General features: G+C 41.3%; 1 protein-coding gene across 1 annotated transcript in view; it reads left to right on the top strand.

Moving 5' to 3' along the window:
* mgl (low-density lipoprotein receptor-related protein megalin) overlaps positions 1-17,908 on the top strand; it is a 226,136-nt gene that overhangs the window by 48,203 nt on the left and 160,025 nt on the right. Inside the window, exon 2 of the mRNA XM_022076817.2 lies at positions 5,743-5,781. Within this exon, the coding sequence (XP_021932509.1) occupies positions 5,743-5,781 (39 nt within the window). The remainder of the gene's footprint in view (positions 1-5,742; positions 5,782-17,908) is intronic.

The raw sequence follows: 17,908 nt of genomic DNA, 5'->3' as shown, positions 1-17,908 counted from the left end.
ATGTGGTAATCCGAAACGGTTGGTACCCACCTACAATTCAGCACGGCGTAACAACACATACGACCTTAAGATGGTGGCAGTAGGTTTCTCCGAAACTTTGTACCACACGGCGACATTACACAGAAGACGAAAATCGATATTGGCCTGTATTTTGTAGTTTTTATATTCCATTAAGTTTCTACGGTATTCAACGGAAGCGTCACACGTAAGAGACGAAGGTACGCGCAGGTGATGACTTGACATGGTCTCCCGTGCTATTCTGCAAAGACCAAGTAGTCTAGCGCCGTACATGATGTCACGTGTATCAAGTTCAGTAGGGCAAGAATCTAACTGCAAGTGTAATAAGAGTCAGAGAAAGGAGAGTAACGTAGTAAATAGGACCAATAAATGTGAGTCCAGTTTAATCAGGTTCACGTTCGTGTGCCTTCGTAAATGTGGACGGTATCACGAGCTTCAGCGAAAGCAGCGCGATCGATCAATCGGAGCCGTGGTCTCGAGTCGATTCTTCAAAGAGAGGCCAGCTAAGACGCGTAGCTATGACGAAGAAAGCCCACAAACCAGAGCATGTCCAGGCGTGCGATGACACGAGTCTCAGCACAGGCAGGTTTAACAAAGCGATTCATGGTGGTCGAGGAGAGGGGGATTATTAATAATAACGGTATTCTGCACCCATGTTTTCTTAACAGGAATTAGAACGCCTGCTGCCGGACGGACCGACTTTCGACTCTGAAGATAAGTTGCGCGTAGTGTACGTGCCGACAGAACTAAGAACCGCTATTGTCTTTGGTGGAGACGAAGTTATAGTACGAGGTGCTACCCAAAAGTTCAGGGAATTTGCCCATAAAAATTGCTTATCATAACTCCTAGTTTCCACCGTCTCATTCGAAGTAGTCCCCTTGGACATGGATACAGCGATCCCAGAGTTTCTTTCCATGATTCCATGCATCCCTGGAAGTCTTCAAGTGTGAGTGTTTTAAGCACCTCCTGCGATTCTGTCTGGATCTCCTCAGTTGTGTCAAAACGACGGCCTTTCAATCGAAATTTCATTTTGGGGAACAGGAAAACGTCGCAGGAGGGCGAGGTCCGGCGAATAGGGTGGGTGGGGAGTCACTGTCGTGTTTTTGGAAGCCTCGTACGTGTGTGTGAAACCCGGCTGCTCGCTCACGCTGAAGGGAGAACTGCTAATGTGTTTTGACATTACAAAACAAAGAAAGAAGGAAATAAGGAGATTATCGCAGTATAATCAAGTGCCCGGTTAACTGAGTCATGGAGTGAAAGTTCGAGATTTCGATTCCAGGCAGAGAATCAATACTGAGGAGAATTCTTGTAATGCATGCGACGTTCTGGATCGCGAACCGGCCACCGCTCTTCGTCGAAAGCATGGAGCATTCCCTCCTCGTGCCTTGTCGCCTTCTTGGCGTAATGATTAGTTAGGGGCGCAACAATACTTGCATTGCTACAATGCAGCAAATGTGCGAGTTCCATTGGTCCACGAAGATTTCTGTCTTCATACTCACCTCAAATCATCCATTCGTCCATGTTACCACAACGTTACAGTTTATCGCCTGAGCGGTTCATGAGGGCGAAGGACGTTAATCAGGGGTCTAAAGGGAAGATAAATTACGGTATTTGTAAACTTACAAGGCGTAGCGTTCGGCGGTCACCACAAGTGCTTTTAAGTCTTTGTTTTTGCTGATGGTTTGCATATAATTAAAGACCTTGCCTGTGTATTAGGCAACGTAGAACCTTCGGCAATCGTCCCTTTGTGTGAAGGCAGCTCAGAACTCCTGTCCCCATCTACACTCAGCTGTGTACCAGCGTTTAAAAATTTCCATATATATTAAGTTTTTGAAAGAACTTTCCTAATACACCGCGTGTTTCTGTGTGGTGAAATGTTGTACGTGCCTATGATTTCTGAATCGCAGAATCGAAACTAAGAGAATTGCTGCAAACAGAATATTGTGTACCCGCAGCCCTCAAAGAAACACTTAACTATTCGAGTGACTGAGTAATGGACGCACTGTTTCTGTCTTCCTTATCTTATTTACTTCTTTTCTCTTGTTTCTTTCTATAGTTCATATTCCTCGTTCCCTTTATATTTCTTTATTCACAATAGTTTCTGTACTTTATTTTCTTTCTTCCTGTACATGTTCCTGACTGAAATTAACAAACTAACTGACGATTAAACGTCTAAGTAACTGCCCCATTGACACATGAATTTACTAACGGGAAAGTATTCGGTATTGAACAGACTGATCGTTTGACCACTTAACTAACCCATTATAAATTTGCTAAAAACTTGTCTGACGCATTTACTAACGAACTGGATTGTGATCTTGTACGTGGAACCTATCACTTGAAGGTGGACGCGAAAGTTTCCTCAGATTTATAGGATTTGAGGTTTTCACGGCGGTGAGTATGAAGATCTCTGTCTTCTTTCCTCAGATTACCATGATTGCAGGTTGTACTCGGCTCGAATCTCGGCTGGACTGCTGGATATCACGAGGATTACGCGGTTTTCCCCAGTATATTCAAATTCTTACAGCAATTTATGTTAACGGTTTTTCCCCATTCAAAGTTATATAACTCATTGATTAAAAATGTGATTGTTAATGACCTGAGTATCGTTTAAAGATTAGGGTTAGTTCAGATAGGAAATTTACTGAGGTTAATCGCCGGCTGTGGCATCGGGGCTCTCCATGGGAGAAAGGCAGTCGAAGTGTATATACGGTGCCTAGATCAAGAACGCATGTTTACACGCCTTAAGGGTGTGGTATTAAGTGCAGGGACAACTGGCATTCGACAGCGTCTTAAAGGCGAACCACTAGCAGAGAACAAATTACTATGATGTGACCACGGAAATAATGGATCCAGGGATTAAGAAATAGTAAGGGAATTTCTGGAATGTGTAGCTGCCATGTATTGCTCTGATTCTACAGACCGTTTTGGGTACAGTAACACGCTACTCGGTCACAGAGCTGTGGCAGGTATAGTACACAGGCGCTCAATGTGTTTGCGTCGCGTAGTAAGGCCGACGTGCATTCTATTGTCTGTCGCGCATTATGTATGCTATCCCTGAACAAATGAATGGACAATGACTTGATGGACCATCATTGTGTAGCCTTGGCAGTGTGCTGCCTTTTCAAGTCTTGGCAACACTTGACACAGTCAACAAAACAGCTACCTGAATTGTGTCATGTTCCATGTTTTCTGTTTAATCTCCTCGCCTGCTTCGTACTGGAATTAAGAGGGAACACCTAAACTCCAATTTGGACTGGGCCTAAATGTGTTTTGACTCACTACAAGGAGCAGTCTTCTGATGATTTTGCTCAGCGCATTCATTTCTTACACAAAAGATTTAAGAATTCCGTTAGTAACGTTTTTGTGACGATCTCTGTGACGCCATACTTTGCAGGTAAAACTCACACATAATATAACTTATAAGAGGGGAGGGAGAGAGACATTTCGGCGTCATTCTGTAAAGTTTGCTGAATCCTCTTGTTTCAAGTCAGTACCGTGAACTGCTCGTTGCAAATGGTGACGTCACACTTGTCTCAGCAGCGCCTCCCCGTGGAGCTCTCTTACAATGAGACAATTAGCGTCCTGGGACCGTGTACGAAATAACTAGGCATAAAAAATAATGAACCTGGAAGCAACAAGCACACAGATATTTCAGACAAATATCTTATCTGATACGAGCAGTAGCCTATTACTAGTACATGTGTTAGTAACTTGTCACGAATTCAATTTCACTAGCCAGTTAATACTTCTTTAACGAAACGAATCACGAAATCAGAGATTATCATCGTTAATGGTGATTAGTGTTAATGATTAAGAAGAACACTTTCGTGGCCTATCTGAAAGCAATGTTCCGGGATACTCCTGCAGAAATCGAGGAAAACTGTGGTAAAACCTTAGTCGATTGGGTGATCTACAAGTCAAGATTCGAACCGGGTACTTCCACAATACAAGTATATGACGTGCTTGTTTGAAGAAATGAATGAAAACAAAGAAAGAAAATTAAAGACAGAATAAAACGAGATCGTAAAGACTAAAACACTTTTTTTGTTCGTGCTGTGAGACACTGAAATAAACTATAGTGTGCTGCCACACATGAAAGGCTGTGGAACACACGTTTAAACTCGAAGGTCGTGCTGTGCTCTTTCTACTTTTGGTCTTGTGGTAAAAGTAGGTGGATCGTGATCACTTCCATTACACGGAAGGCTTGGAAACTGAATCAACGTCTCTCAATTCCACACAATTTAATACTTGAAGGAGGAGGGTGTTCCACTATAGGACAGACAGAGGAACGGAATATTAATTTTTACTGCAATATCTTTTTTCTTCTTCAGTTAATTCCAAAGTTAAAGTTTCTGGGATGAAATTTTATTGCAGAAATATTGTAATGTGTCTTTTGCATTACTGTAACGAAATGCGGAATGGAAGCGTTAAATTGTAGCATTGATAGAAGCAAATCTTCTTCCCAACACAACTTTATGCAGTCTAATATCTGCTGAAACCACTTGTACTTAATGCTATTATTTCGTGCAATTAAATTCAGCTGTAGGAAACGCCGGTGAAGTTTTAAACCCCCCCCCCCCCCCCCAACTGTTCTTGCATGATCGCAGAGATTCTTGTTAGATTATTTAGGCTGAACGCTTCCTGCCTCCTCGTATCTCTTTCCTTTACAGATCTGTAGAAGAAATTAATTCTGTGCATAAAACAGGAAATTCAGTTTGCCAAATTGCGACACACTGAAGTAAAATTCAATATCCTGAGGTAACATGAACGAAAGTAAGCAACAAGTTAATACCATTCTCTCAGGCTTGTAAATTTTGACAAATGTCATATCTTATTTTTCAAAATAATCGATCTCGTTTTCAGAGAACTTGGTCAGGTGGCCCAGAATTTTTCCATTTCATCAGAACAATTTTTATTTTATTTTCGGAAGACCCTCCCAGCATCGTGAATAAGTTGTTTTGTGATGTGATTTTAAAGTAGTGTTACCAGCATTTAAATATTATTTAAACGACTTTCATTTATTAAATTTAACAAGTCCCTCCGTCGCTGTATGAAAGACTGGGGAGAAGAGTCACTTGGCTTTCTTGATCCTAAGAGTTTCGAATCTCCGAACGTAGCCTCCCCAATTAATAAATGCATGAAGGTGGGATAATTAATGTTTTAATTGCCGAACACGACATATGTTTCTCTTTTGCTTTGTGCCAGATTATGAGACAGTTTGAGTTGAGATTTCAGGTTCTCACGGCGTCGAGTATGAAAATGGCTGTCTTTTGTGTTGTTCCGTTTTGTAGCCCTCCTGATGATGACTTCTGAAACGTTGATATACTTCTACCGGACCACACGGTGCTACAACCCAGAAGACAGCCATCTTCGTACTCACCACCGTGATAATCTTCAGTCCTTCTGGCATAAACATGACGTACATCGCGAACTGGAAGGGTGCATATTCGAAAAGTGCAATAGTCTGCAATAGTCTCTATTGTATGCAACCAAACATCTTGGATCTGAGGTTCTCACGGCTGTGAAGATGTCTTCTGGGTTTGCATGTAATGACGCAGATTAATTAACTTTATGACCGTTATTCTAATGGAACGTCAGTAAATGACATTATATTTGTCTAAATGCACTTAGAAATTTTTAGACACAAATTACGTTTCATGTAATTTATATAATAATTTTACTTTGAGGAATTATTCATTTCAAAATTATTTTTTGTTTCAGGTCATGTGAACTGGACTTCTACAACAATACAAAATCCAGGTATGAAATAATAATAATAATAAGTATGTTAATCTTAAAGATGGAAATGTTAACTTATGTTTTGAGACGGCTGGCAGGTTTTAACCGAGTGAAAATGTGTAACACCAAATGAGGAAATATTTTACGCACGCGTTGTTTGCTGTTTTGCATATTTAATTGGCTTCGGTGTTCTTTTATTGCGCATTCAAACACACTGTTGGAAAGCTAATTACACTGTTGAGAATTACATGTTCCTTTTGCATTTCGTTAAGTGCTCATAACATCGTAAAATGTTTAAAGAATAAGTTGACATTTGTTTTGATGTCATGCATCAGGGTTTTGTACAATAAGCCGTTTTTAAACAAAATTCTGTCTTAGCTTAATATAAATCACGTGTTACATTGGATCGATACGAGCGAAAATTAAATTCTTCAATAATGGTTCCTGCAGAAATTTTGAAGTTGAATCGTTCGGCGAAATGCTTACCCATTAAGCGCTCATTTTATGCACGATATTTAAAGAACACACACTCGAGGGAGTGGAAGTGACGACAATTATTTTGTAGTTGACTTTATCTTAGCAACACTAGGCAATATCTGCCAGAGAGATCAGAGAATCTGGTGGATTTTTGCACGCATTTGAATGTACTACATACACAATACATTCGTCTACCTTGTTTTGCCATCAATGCACGCTCTATTTACAATCTGATTACACGCTGCAGTTGGATGAAGCTTATCAGGAAACGTTCAGTGCAGCTTTATCCGGTTAACTCATTAAAATTTCTCGAGAGAAAATAAGAATAGATTTATACATGAAACGAAATCCGTAACACGTGTTCTACTTTTCTCCATTTCCGGTAAAAAGACGTTTCATGCCACCTTGACCGCTTAATGCTCTTGGCTGTCTATTGTTATAATTAACGGGACCTTGGTCCGATCTAATCAGTGTAGGACGCCGTGGCCGAGATGGTTGTGAACGGGTTGATTGTTCCGTTCTGTGGTGATTCTTTCTGCACCATAAAGTAATGGTGCTTAAAAGACTTTATATAAATACTCGTTCTTAGAAATGAGGACTTGGATGTGTTATTAATTACATTTTCATTTCTTCTATAATAAAAAGACGGTGAACTGAGAGCTATGTTCGTGTCTCTGTTAATGTATGTGGTCCGTACCTCTGAAGCGAAGTATTTCTGCATGAATTTGCACGAGGTCATAATCGTGAGTGAAATACGTTGCAAGTTGGTGCAAAGAACACTTTAGCAGGAACGTCGAAGTTCATGTTAATCTAAAAGGCATGTCCTGCTATGAAAAATTTTGGCTCCTGAATTTTAATTTGAACATTTTATTGAACATGCCAGGCCATCTACGAGTATATAATGTAGTATCTTAGTGTAAGGCGTTCTATACTTGTAACACCGTTAAGGAAAAGGCAGCTCGTTTGTTGAAATACGTGCGCGTTTTGGTTGGTTCTCATGCATTTGAACGTAGGGTCTTGAGAGTCAGAAGTAATGATATTAAAGGCGTGTTTACGTACACGTATAATGCCAGAAACTTTAGATAAACGCATGTGACTCGAACGGTATTCGAACTTCCCATCTTAGTGTTCGTGCAGCCAGAGGGTGGCCCGGAACATATCTTCGCAGAGGCAAAGCCCTTCTGTGTCACGCGGTAATCGGTTCGAATAAAACAACAAACCGTAAAGGGCAGACAAATATCTGAGAAATGAGCAGATGGCAAATATTTACAGTTCAACTTTGCCGTCTGTGCTGTGCAAATAATTGAAGAGTGTACGTAAGGAAAATCGATAGCTACACTGGAAATAGGTTATCCTAAACATCAGGGGACTCACCTGTAGAGAGATTTTGGTCCCTGAGCATGCATCTCTCTCTGCCGGGATTTCCGTGAAATTGGCCAGGTGCTTTAATTCTGTGTATGTTGACGTACTCACAGCATCCCTAGCAGACGAAAATCACACGCCACTACAGACAGCCAAATCGAAGACTTTGGCTTTTGGAGTCGGTGTCCTTAACTCTGTCAACTGATTAACACTTTCCACGCTATTTTAACGATTATTAAAATAGTTTTTCCATAAGAATATTTAACACAGCGAAACTTTGCAAGCACAGTTGGTGTGGTCATGCTATTCTCTCTACATTATAGTTTTTCCTCTGGATCCACTGTTTTATTCTGTATTTCTTATTTCTCTGTTTTGTTTCTAATTGGTACCATCCATAGATTTATTAACATCTCTTTACAGGAGAAAATATCATCGTATGAGAGATTCGTTAATACTAATGTAGAAATTTGATGCGCGTTCATAACATGAGGAATCACACTGTTTTGGCTGACAGTGTACACATCCCTGAACCGAATGGCGTGAACCAGACAACAGTATCAGCTTAGGAGGTTTTACGTGCCATCGAGACTGTAAATTATTCGAAGTGGGCTCACACGTAAACTCTCCGACGGCTCGAAATTTGGTACACGGAACGCTTAGGAGAAGTGAATTGTCAGAGCCTGATTCGAGGCGTATGGCCGGCCTGCTGGCTGGCGAGTCGTGGCTCTGCCCGAAGTTTACACTTGACCTGCGTTTCGTTCTTGCGACTAATGACTGCTGTCAACAAAGAAAACTGTTTGCCGGTGTCGTGGTTTCGAGAGTATGGGGTGCCGTCAGCCGGGAAATTGTTGCGCGTAGGTTGTACAGCATCCATTTCGTCGCTCTTCATCACAGATATTCACGGTTTGATACAAAATCTAGGTTACTAAGTAGCAAAACCTCGGAACTCCAAGTTGTCACAAAAGTAAGAATTTTGTCAGCACGCGCGATGATCAGACGCAGGCACAAGGACTTTATTCTATTACTACTATTATTGCTACCACCACCGCTACTATTATTATTCCATCTATTTAGTGACTAGCTACGGGCTGGACGACCGGGGTTCGATCCCCGACGGGGGCAGAGGATTTTTCCTCTAGCCTCTGCGTCCAGACCGGCTCTGGGGCCCACCCAGCCTCCGCTACAATGGGTACCGGGGATCTTTCCCGGGGGTAAAGCCGGCCGGGGCGTGATGCTGACCACTCACCCCCATCTAGTGCCGAGGTCAAGGAGAGGAGCTATACCTCCACTCACCCCAAACGCCTACATGACGTATAGTGGGACAAACTTTACTTTTTTACCATTTTATAGGGTATTTACTTCTATGTACCCGAGACAAACCATGCCCCTGAGGTACATAGTGCAGCAGCTATTTCCGAAAAAAATTGTTTTTAATACGTGTTACATATATTATATAGTTTTATTGTGAGGGATGATTATATATTTTACGACATCGTCTTTCGATTGATGTATGAGGATCATAGAATATACTCGGGTGACGCAGCTTCGAAAAATATATGGAAATGTAAGTTAAGAATTTGCTAATTACGGTTTAGGAACTTGACGGAGAGATAGACGTCACCACTGCTCGATTTCAGTGGCGAAGTAAGCGCTTCAGATGACGAATGTGAAATTCGTGTGTCGGACCGTTAATTAGTCCAGTGCATTGTCACAGATTCGCACGATTTTCCTGTATTAACTGACTGGCACGCCAGATAAATTAAAACTGAATTACTTTGGTAGTGGCATTTCCTTCATCATGACTGGGCATCTTGAATCAGAATCCAGACAGCTTCGTTCGTGGAGTGTGTGGACTCCATAAAACTAATGCCTCTGAAGCATAATAAAGTTGACTTAGTAACCTATCCCCTTTAACTCTGGTTTTATTTCTTCGGTTGCTGACATTTTACGATAATTTATTAACTACTGGGGTTATGTAGTGCGGAATGAGATGACGTGACTAAATAAGACCGGAGCGGATATGGGAAGAAACGGCCGTGATCTATTTCAAGGCTCTGTCCTGGAATTTCGCTTCAAAGAACTAGACGGGCACAGTGATATGAAGATGGATCTTCAGAAGGCGTTTTGAGGATTTGATGTAGATGGAAACTGCTCAGATTCGCGTCGGCTGGCCTTGGTATTACCGGCGCTGAAGGTACTTGTTCGACTAGAGAGTTAGCGACTATGTTCTTACTATCACGTTGCTTTAAGTGGAGGCCAACACTGCACGAGTGATGGTGAGGATCTGGCAGGCGGCAGTCGTGACTCGTTGATCCTATTTCAGCACGAAGCAACCCTGAAACACACGTTTTTGCCATTCACGACTCCAAAATAACGGCTCTCCTACTTTGCTCTGACTGAGAGGAAACAATAATTTATTAGAGTGTTACCACATTTACTTCCCGGACCAATAACGAATATTAATCGAAAATAACATGACATTGGCGATGTTATAGTGATGTAAGGTATTGATTTGTTTTGACACGAATCTTGGTTTCTAACTCTAAGAGAAGTACAGAGATCGAGGTCCTTTGAGAACCCAGTACTGAGGAACAAATGGGCCTCAGAAGAGAAAATAATAGGAATTTGGTGTTTGTGATATAATAGGGCGTTTCATTAATTGCGCTCTTGACACGAAGTTTGCAAAAATTATGATCTGGAGTTCCTGAGGGAAGAGCGCCTGGAAGACCTGTGAGTAAATGGGAGGATGCGACTGAAACATTTCTTGAAGAAATTGGGTGAAGTGGCGATTTCTGATGAGGATTAGTGGCGGGCTGCTGTGGGCACGGTATCGAGCCTTCTGATTCCATAAAAGGAAGAAATTGCTCGATAGTTGAAAGGCTGTTATCTTTTCAGGAAGTTAATTTAAAACAGGTCGGATGAGATTGGCAGGACGTGTAGGATGCATCATGGAAATAAGTAATACTTACAAAATAATAGTGGGAAAACTTAACGGAAAGAGACCGTTTGGGAGATGTATGAATTATTGTGAGAATAGTAAGTGTTGAGGGTCACGGCGAGGCCACGTGTTCTTCAAATTCAGACGGAAGGAAAAGCATACAGAGAACTTTGGCCCAAGTCTGCGAGAACGCCGTTCGCATTTAAACTTTTTCGTAAGCAAATAAGATATGAAATAGCAAACCACAGGGGAGAGATTTGTCGTTGGCGTTTGTGTAGTGCTTGAAACGGCATTTACCCTTATTTCTACACTTTGCTTTATTGTATCTATTGGGATATTGAAAAAAATGGCAAATTGCTGCGTTGCTCATGGCATGGGTGAGCCAGCAAACCAAGTAGGGGTACGTGAAGTGTTATGGGGGGCTGTGATTTATGTGGCGACACCGCATGTGCGCGACTGTTATTATTGTGTCTCCTCTCTTCATGTTCGCATAACCGTGGCCCGCAGACCGCCGAAGGACTTACGGTAATAAGAACGGAAATTTGTGTTCAAGTTTTAAATATTAATTAGTTTACTCTCTCACATCCTATTAGAATAAGTACTGTACTTAATATCACTCCGAATTTTGACTAATTTTTCCGGTACTTTCTCTGATAAACACTGAATCACATCAACTCGATGTGGACACCAGATGTTTTCGTTCCTATTGGGATCGGCTTGTCTTGAAAGAAACGTTCAAATTTATTATGGGCGGATTTTTGGAGGTCGCATGTATGTAATACACATTTTGTAAAAAATATCGTAAAGTGCTGCATACTTGGCATTAATAATGGACATACTAGAAGGCCTTGGTTTTAAGCACTGGTTGTCTCTCACGTCGCTGTGACTTCAGTTTGGGGGTGCTCTTAGAAGGTATTCTCTTTTCAAGATGCTAATCCTTGTTTTTGTTATAAAACTTTTTAAAAAATAGTTTTAGCGTCTGTAATGTTCTTCGTGGCACATGATGGCTATAGTTATAAACGCCCACAAGACGTAGAGGTAGCCAGTGGTCTTAAGACACATCTGAAGTTCAGAGTCGCATCACGTGATGTGACCATCTTTATGGATCAGTCTTGTTACTTTGTAGGTACTCTGGGGTTTGTGAAGTTCCTGAAATTATCTTGAAGTGTCTCAGCAAGAAGTATATTCTGCTCTCAACACACACACAGTACCAGTAACCTTAGACTGAGTATCAGGCTGGCTTCTTCTCACTATCCGTGGTGAGACAAAGAATTGCATACAAGTATCATTACGTAAAGGTTTATCTTGATGCTAAATTTAAATTAATACTGTGAAGCTTTTTAGTTATAAAGCCCCATAATACGTTTGTTCCAGAAATGTCGTTATATTTTAAGAAAGGAAATTTCTTACCATACGCATGATTAGGCCTAAATTTTGCGACTAGTGTTTAAAACCGAAGGAAATTTTGTAATTGAGGATACACACAACAACAAAAAATGCAGTTAATTTACTAGACTACAGTGACGCTTGTTGGAGAATGAAATAAGTTGCAGAAATGTTTTTCTGGTAAATGAGATACCTTCCGTGCGTGTAATCTGCAGTCTTGTGTTTGGCAGAATGGAGGTGCTGCAGTGTAAAACACCCCATATTCAGGAATGTGACGCTATAAAACGGTTGTCATATTGCGGTAGTGAATCTATTCTATCTGGTCTGTCCTGTAACAGAATCCAATGCCAGGAACTGTAAATCCAAAACAAGGTCTAACTCTATGTATGCTTATGTTGGGCGCGAGATGAGCAGAACTATTTCATGTATTCAAACCACGCGGATTTAGATACTTTCGGAACATTTTTATGTTAACTATAAAAGAACATTGCTGCCAGTATCACCGTTCTGTAAAGAAATATCCCAGAGAAGATTTTGTCTGAGCTTGAAGATATTTTCTCTCATCAGATTTCGCCAGATAAACGATTGCATTGTACATGCACACACGTAACACCTTTAGTGTAAAACCAAACTCAACTGAAATCCGTCCAGCAGATGAAACATGCAGATGGAGACTTTTCTGTTACGTGTTTACTTGTTACAGCCGGTCACAGCGACCGCGCGGTCTGAGACGTAGGCCTTTTGCGTTCAGTCACTGGGATCGTGAGTTTGAATCCCACTCAAGGCGTGGATGTTTGCAGTCAAGTGATTTATTTACTTACTGACAAAGTTTTTAGTTTTATCTGAGGGGGGGGGGGGGCAGTGTGTGTTTGTAATACTGTTAATGTAACATATGGAGGGACCCTAGTTGACTGGGCAATGGCTGGTCAGGGTGTTGGGGTGGTACTTTAGATAGATTAGTGGACCGTTGTACTTAGACTTTAAGAGCAAGTGTGTTGTGAACTTGAAGTCATGGGTTGTGCGAGTTTTTGGATCCTAAGTTGGTAGTTCTGACACCAGATCTGACGGGGTGAAGGCCCCATGTTCTGTTGTGATGACGAGCCATTAAGTTAGTTGAGTGCTTGTGTGCGCAATTACAGTTAAAGCAAACACGCATTGAAGTTTAATGAAATGTGTGTTGAAGTTATGTGACGTTCGTTGAAGTGTATTGCCCTGCTAGGTTTTACATCTCATGAGGTTAAAGGAACGTGTAGCAGGTAGGCTATCACCAGGAGTAGGCGTGACTTATTTAATTTCTGCTAATTCGTGTAATTATTCTGCTGAATATGACTGCTGTTTAAATAATTTGCTTAAATAGGCATTCTGTGTAAATATCCGTGCGTCTGTTTTTCGTTCTAAGCTCAAGCCGCTTACTGCGCAGTTGCAAAACGCTAGTAATGAATGCCTTCTACTTTGGTCGGATCTGTTCTAATTGATTCTTGCGTTGCGTGAAGGTCATCGTGACTTCTCAGGCAGTCTGACGTAGCGTGTATTTGTATTCCTATTTGTTCCTATTAAATTGCTGTTTGTCTGACTTGTATTATTGTACCAGCAATGTTCCCATCCTGTGCGTGAGAGAGAGAGAAAGTGAGAGAAGGGGGATGTTCAGCGACGGTCAGAGGTTCTTGCGGTCTCAATCGTTAGGACGATCATCGCCGTGATTTTACTCACACACGCGCACTATGTTTGAGTCGCAAGGCTATTACAAATGCAGAAAATAAACGGTAGCTAACTAAATGCTGCAATATCCATAAGCCGATAGTTGCTTAGCTGGTGAAGAAATTCCTCGTCCTTCATGAAAGACCAGAAGGTTCGTTTTCGTGTTCACAAGAACCGAACGCTTTCATCTATTCCGTCAGCCAATTTAATCGATTCACCACTTACCTACCCCATTTGTTTGCTATCCGTTTAATATTATTTGCCGATCAACGCATGCTTTTTCCAAGTGGTGTTACTCCATCGTTCCTTCCGACGAAATTAATTTTCTGTCGCTTTGGTCGCTCCAAAGAATCCGCCCAAATTTGAGGTCCTGTGAAACGAACACAAATGTACATAATCTGAAAGAGACTCGAACCCGCTGTCAGTGTCTGAACGGTCTGCGAGAGCGTAATTATGAGTGTCGCCTGTCCATGTTGCAACTATAATATTTTGTTCCACTGTTTGCGTAAAGTGTAGCATCACTTTTTTCCGTCGCTGGCAAGTGGTGGTGTTGGTAACACTGACGTGCCTGCGACTGCAAAGCGTGCGGAGGAAAGATGCAATATCCTCATATTAGATACAATGCCTTTTCACGAGCATGGTTGAGTATAATGAAATTTTATTGTTATTTGTTGCTATGAGACACTGCCTTTATTGTCTGGAGTGCTTTATTCTTGTGGCTGATAACCCTGTTTTGTCACGAAATGTTGCGAAGATAGTGCTTGTTATTTTCGTTATTATTATTATCCCTCACATTCTGTCTTTAGCTTTGTCTGCTCCTTTTTCAACACTTCTCTTTGATTTCGTCGTAAATGAAATTGGTTCGACACAACGTAACTTCAGCTGCAGGCGTTCACCACTTTACGACCGCTGTAAATGTTCCTCTCTTTTTCGCCAATATCACTCATTCTAGCAATCTTCGCTACGGAGCTTAAAGCCAGAAGACACCTCTGGAAAATAAGTTAATATATCTCGGTCACACGTCTTTTTATGACCGTTTCCAGAAGGAAGGAAACTCATATCTGCCACCGTAAGCGTAGCATCTACCTCGCTATACAACAAAAATCTTCTATCACAGTTTTTGTTGGTCTGTAGTTTGAAGTTCTTAAGAAATTTATTAAAATCTGACAGGATCGGTGATCTTAGCTGGGTTAAGAACGCCTCCTAACCTGTGTACAAGCCATGAGGCATATAAAGGCCGAGACGTTTTTGGTATTTAATGAGACGTGAGAAGGGAAATGCTATTATGACGCGTAAGTGTCTAGTTTTTATTGATGTCGTGGGATTAAAGTCGAGACATGACAACGGAAACGCTGTTTTGCATTTCAGGGAAGATCTACAAATTAATGCTATCAGCTTTCTATGTTATAAAGCAACTGTTGTTATGTCTAGTTCAAAATGTTGTCAGACAAAATTTATCAAAGTAAGAGTACGAAGTTAAACAGTAAACAACACTTTGATGATAACTGAGAAGGGTTAATGCAGTAAAAAGTTGAAGTGCCCTGTAATTCAACTATAGAGTGTTCCATTTAAGACGCAAACGTACCTGTAAAAGAATTTGTAAAATTTAGCGTTATCATTACAACACAAATTTTGTATTTTGGTTTTTATTTTATAGGAACTCCTAATCCTCACTCACACAGACACACACACACACACAGAGTTGTAGTTCCCCGAAATTTTGTTCCTATTCGGTGTACTATCGTATTCGGTATATACACTCAATATAATCATCCATTTGTTCCTACATATCGACTGCTGCCTCTCTAAGCTTCAATTAGATTAACAGTAACAAAGTCAGCATTGAATCTAAATGCAGAAGTTTCTAAAACAAACCGTAATGCTCTAAAATACAGCATTACGGCTTAGTACTTTCCTCTGTAAAAGCGTAGTTTCGGATTTCCGAAGGGACTACAGTCGTGAGGCTTGTACTTACCCCGAAGAAGTGCCGAATGTGGCGATCAGCAAGACGCCCGGCGGCGATGAAAATCACACACAAACATCTCGTGTCGGTGAATGTGTCTATGTTAGTCCTGTGACTTGTTCCACCCAACTTTATAACCGATTAAGCCAACGTCGGCATCCATGCCATAGGCGAGATTCGTCTTAACGCCACTAGCTTCAGAAGTGTTAATACCAGAATACACAAATATGCTGTTGGTGTAATGGTTTCTACTTACTACTAATATTTTCTATTTTAGACGGGTTAGAGGCTTTCGGCGGATGACAGACTCGGCCTGTCATCAGAGAGGGCGTGCTACTAGGACAAATACTGTAAATGTTAAGAGTGAGACTTTGAAATCTGGTCATGAACCACAAAAGGGGCTCGACTGACGGGATTTTAGTTGTGTTTGGTCCTGGAGGTCTTCACTGGAAATTACTGTGCGAGTTGATTCTGGTCTAACATAACAGCTACTGTACACGGAACTCCGACAGAACGTTGTGTCCACTAACTGGTACAAATAATTGCGTGTATCGCAATATAACGCAAACCAAATATCGCTGTGGCCGACAGTTCTTTAACATATTTCATATGACGAGTGTTTAACGAAGGAAGATATTTAAAATTATTCATTGTCAGTACTTTTTCCATCGTCTGTTCTTTAAAACCACTTCGTTTCGGAGGCGAGAGGTGAGAGGTACAGAGACTAGCTCTATATAAGGGACCCAACAGAGTAGGCACCTCTCACCTGAAGACGGAGACAGAACCAGCCTCCGAAACGTGTGGTTTTAAAGAACAGACGATGGGAAAAGTCCTGACAATGAATAGTTTTAAGTGTAAACTACCGTCGTCAAAACCATTTAGAATTGAAGGAAGATATGTTTTGTCCCGCGCGATTAAAATAAAATCTGCAAATTAACATAACAGGCGAGGTGTGCACAGCCACAGAGAATGCGCATGAAAACTCAGAGTCGACCTTTCGACTCTCCTTATGTTTGTCCGGAATTCACTTCGTGGAATTCAAAAGAAAAACCCGGAAGCTCGGCTTGAAGAGGTAGCGCATATGGAAAATGAAACGATCTGCGTATGCAAATCTGTGCAGTGCCCGGGCGTTGTTTTCCAATGCGAGTAATTTCACGGGCTTGACTCCACGCAAAAGAAACAGAACTACATGGGAACTGTCATCCCCGCCAACCACCAACAAGACTGTTTCCAGGAAATTGCTCTTTTCTCCGTCGGGAGAGAATATTTTTTCCTTTCTTTTTTCAACGTATTATCTCCACTTTTATTATGGCACAACTCTTTTATTTCCGACGTGGTGTTTGATAAATTATTGAAAAGAAGACCAAAACAGAACGAAAATACATTACTTTTACTCTGTGTACTTTGTGAATATAGAAAATAGATTTCTTTGGTAAGTGCTGATATTACAGACCCTGCAGCCTGAAAGGATTCCCTGTCTATGAATTCTACCATCCGTTTTCCGCAACGTAATATTACAGCGTATTCTGCTATCTCTGGCACGTGACAATTTTATTCTCAGTTCCTTCTGAAAACTTCTGTCAAGAAGAAAATACATATAAAATTTTTATCTGTGAATCAGGTTGTTGATTATAATAAATGTTCGACATCTGCTTTCGTAGCATACCTTTATTTACCAAAGCTACAGTGCCTTCATATTAAATATGAATGTAGAATTTGACCGAAATTTCAGAGGGGCTTGTTGCCTCCATCAGGAGGGTGATGACGGAGGCAGTATGACCTCTGAAACGTTGGTTAACATCGGCCAGACTACACAGCGCAACAACCCAGAAGACAGAAATCTTCATACTAAGAATCGCCCTGATGACGGAGGCAGTATGACCTCTGAAACGTTGGTAAACATCGACCAGACTACACGGCGCAACAACCCAGAAGACAGAAATCTTCATACTAAGAATCGCCCTTATGACTGAGGCAGTATGACCTCTGAAACGTTGGTAAACATCGACCAGACTACACAGCACAACAACCCAGAAGACAGAAATCTTTATACTAAGAATCGCCCTGATGACGGAGGCAGTATGACCTCTGAAACGCTGATAAACATCGACCAGACTACAGGGCGCATCAACCCAGAAGACGGAAATCTTCATCGCCCTGATGACGGAGGCTGTATGACCTCTGAAACGTTGGTAAACATCTACCATACTACACAGCGCAACAAACCAGAAGACAGAAATCTTCAGACTCACCGCTGCGAAAACCTCAAATCCTACATACAAATAAAGTCATGTTCGGAATTTTAGCCATCTTTGGACAGTCTG

The sequence above is a fragment of the Zootermopsis nevadensis genome, unplaced genomic scaffold (assembly GCF_977971745.1).
Source record: "Zootermopsis nevadensis isolate Lab colony 2312 unplaced genomic scaffold, Znev_1.0 Znev_ptg000028l, whole genome shotgun sequence".
In the NCBI taxonomy this organism is placed as follows: Eukaryota; Metazoa; Arthropoda; class Insecta; order Blattodea; family Termopsidae; genus Zootermopsis; species Zootermopsis nevadensis.
Note: the sequence above shows the minus strand (reverse complement) of the source record. Positions and strands in the feature narration are given on the sequence as shown.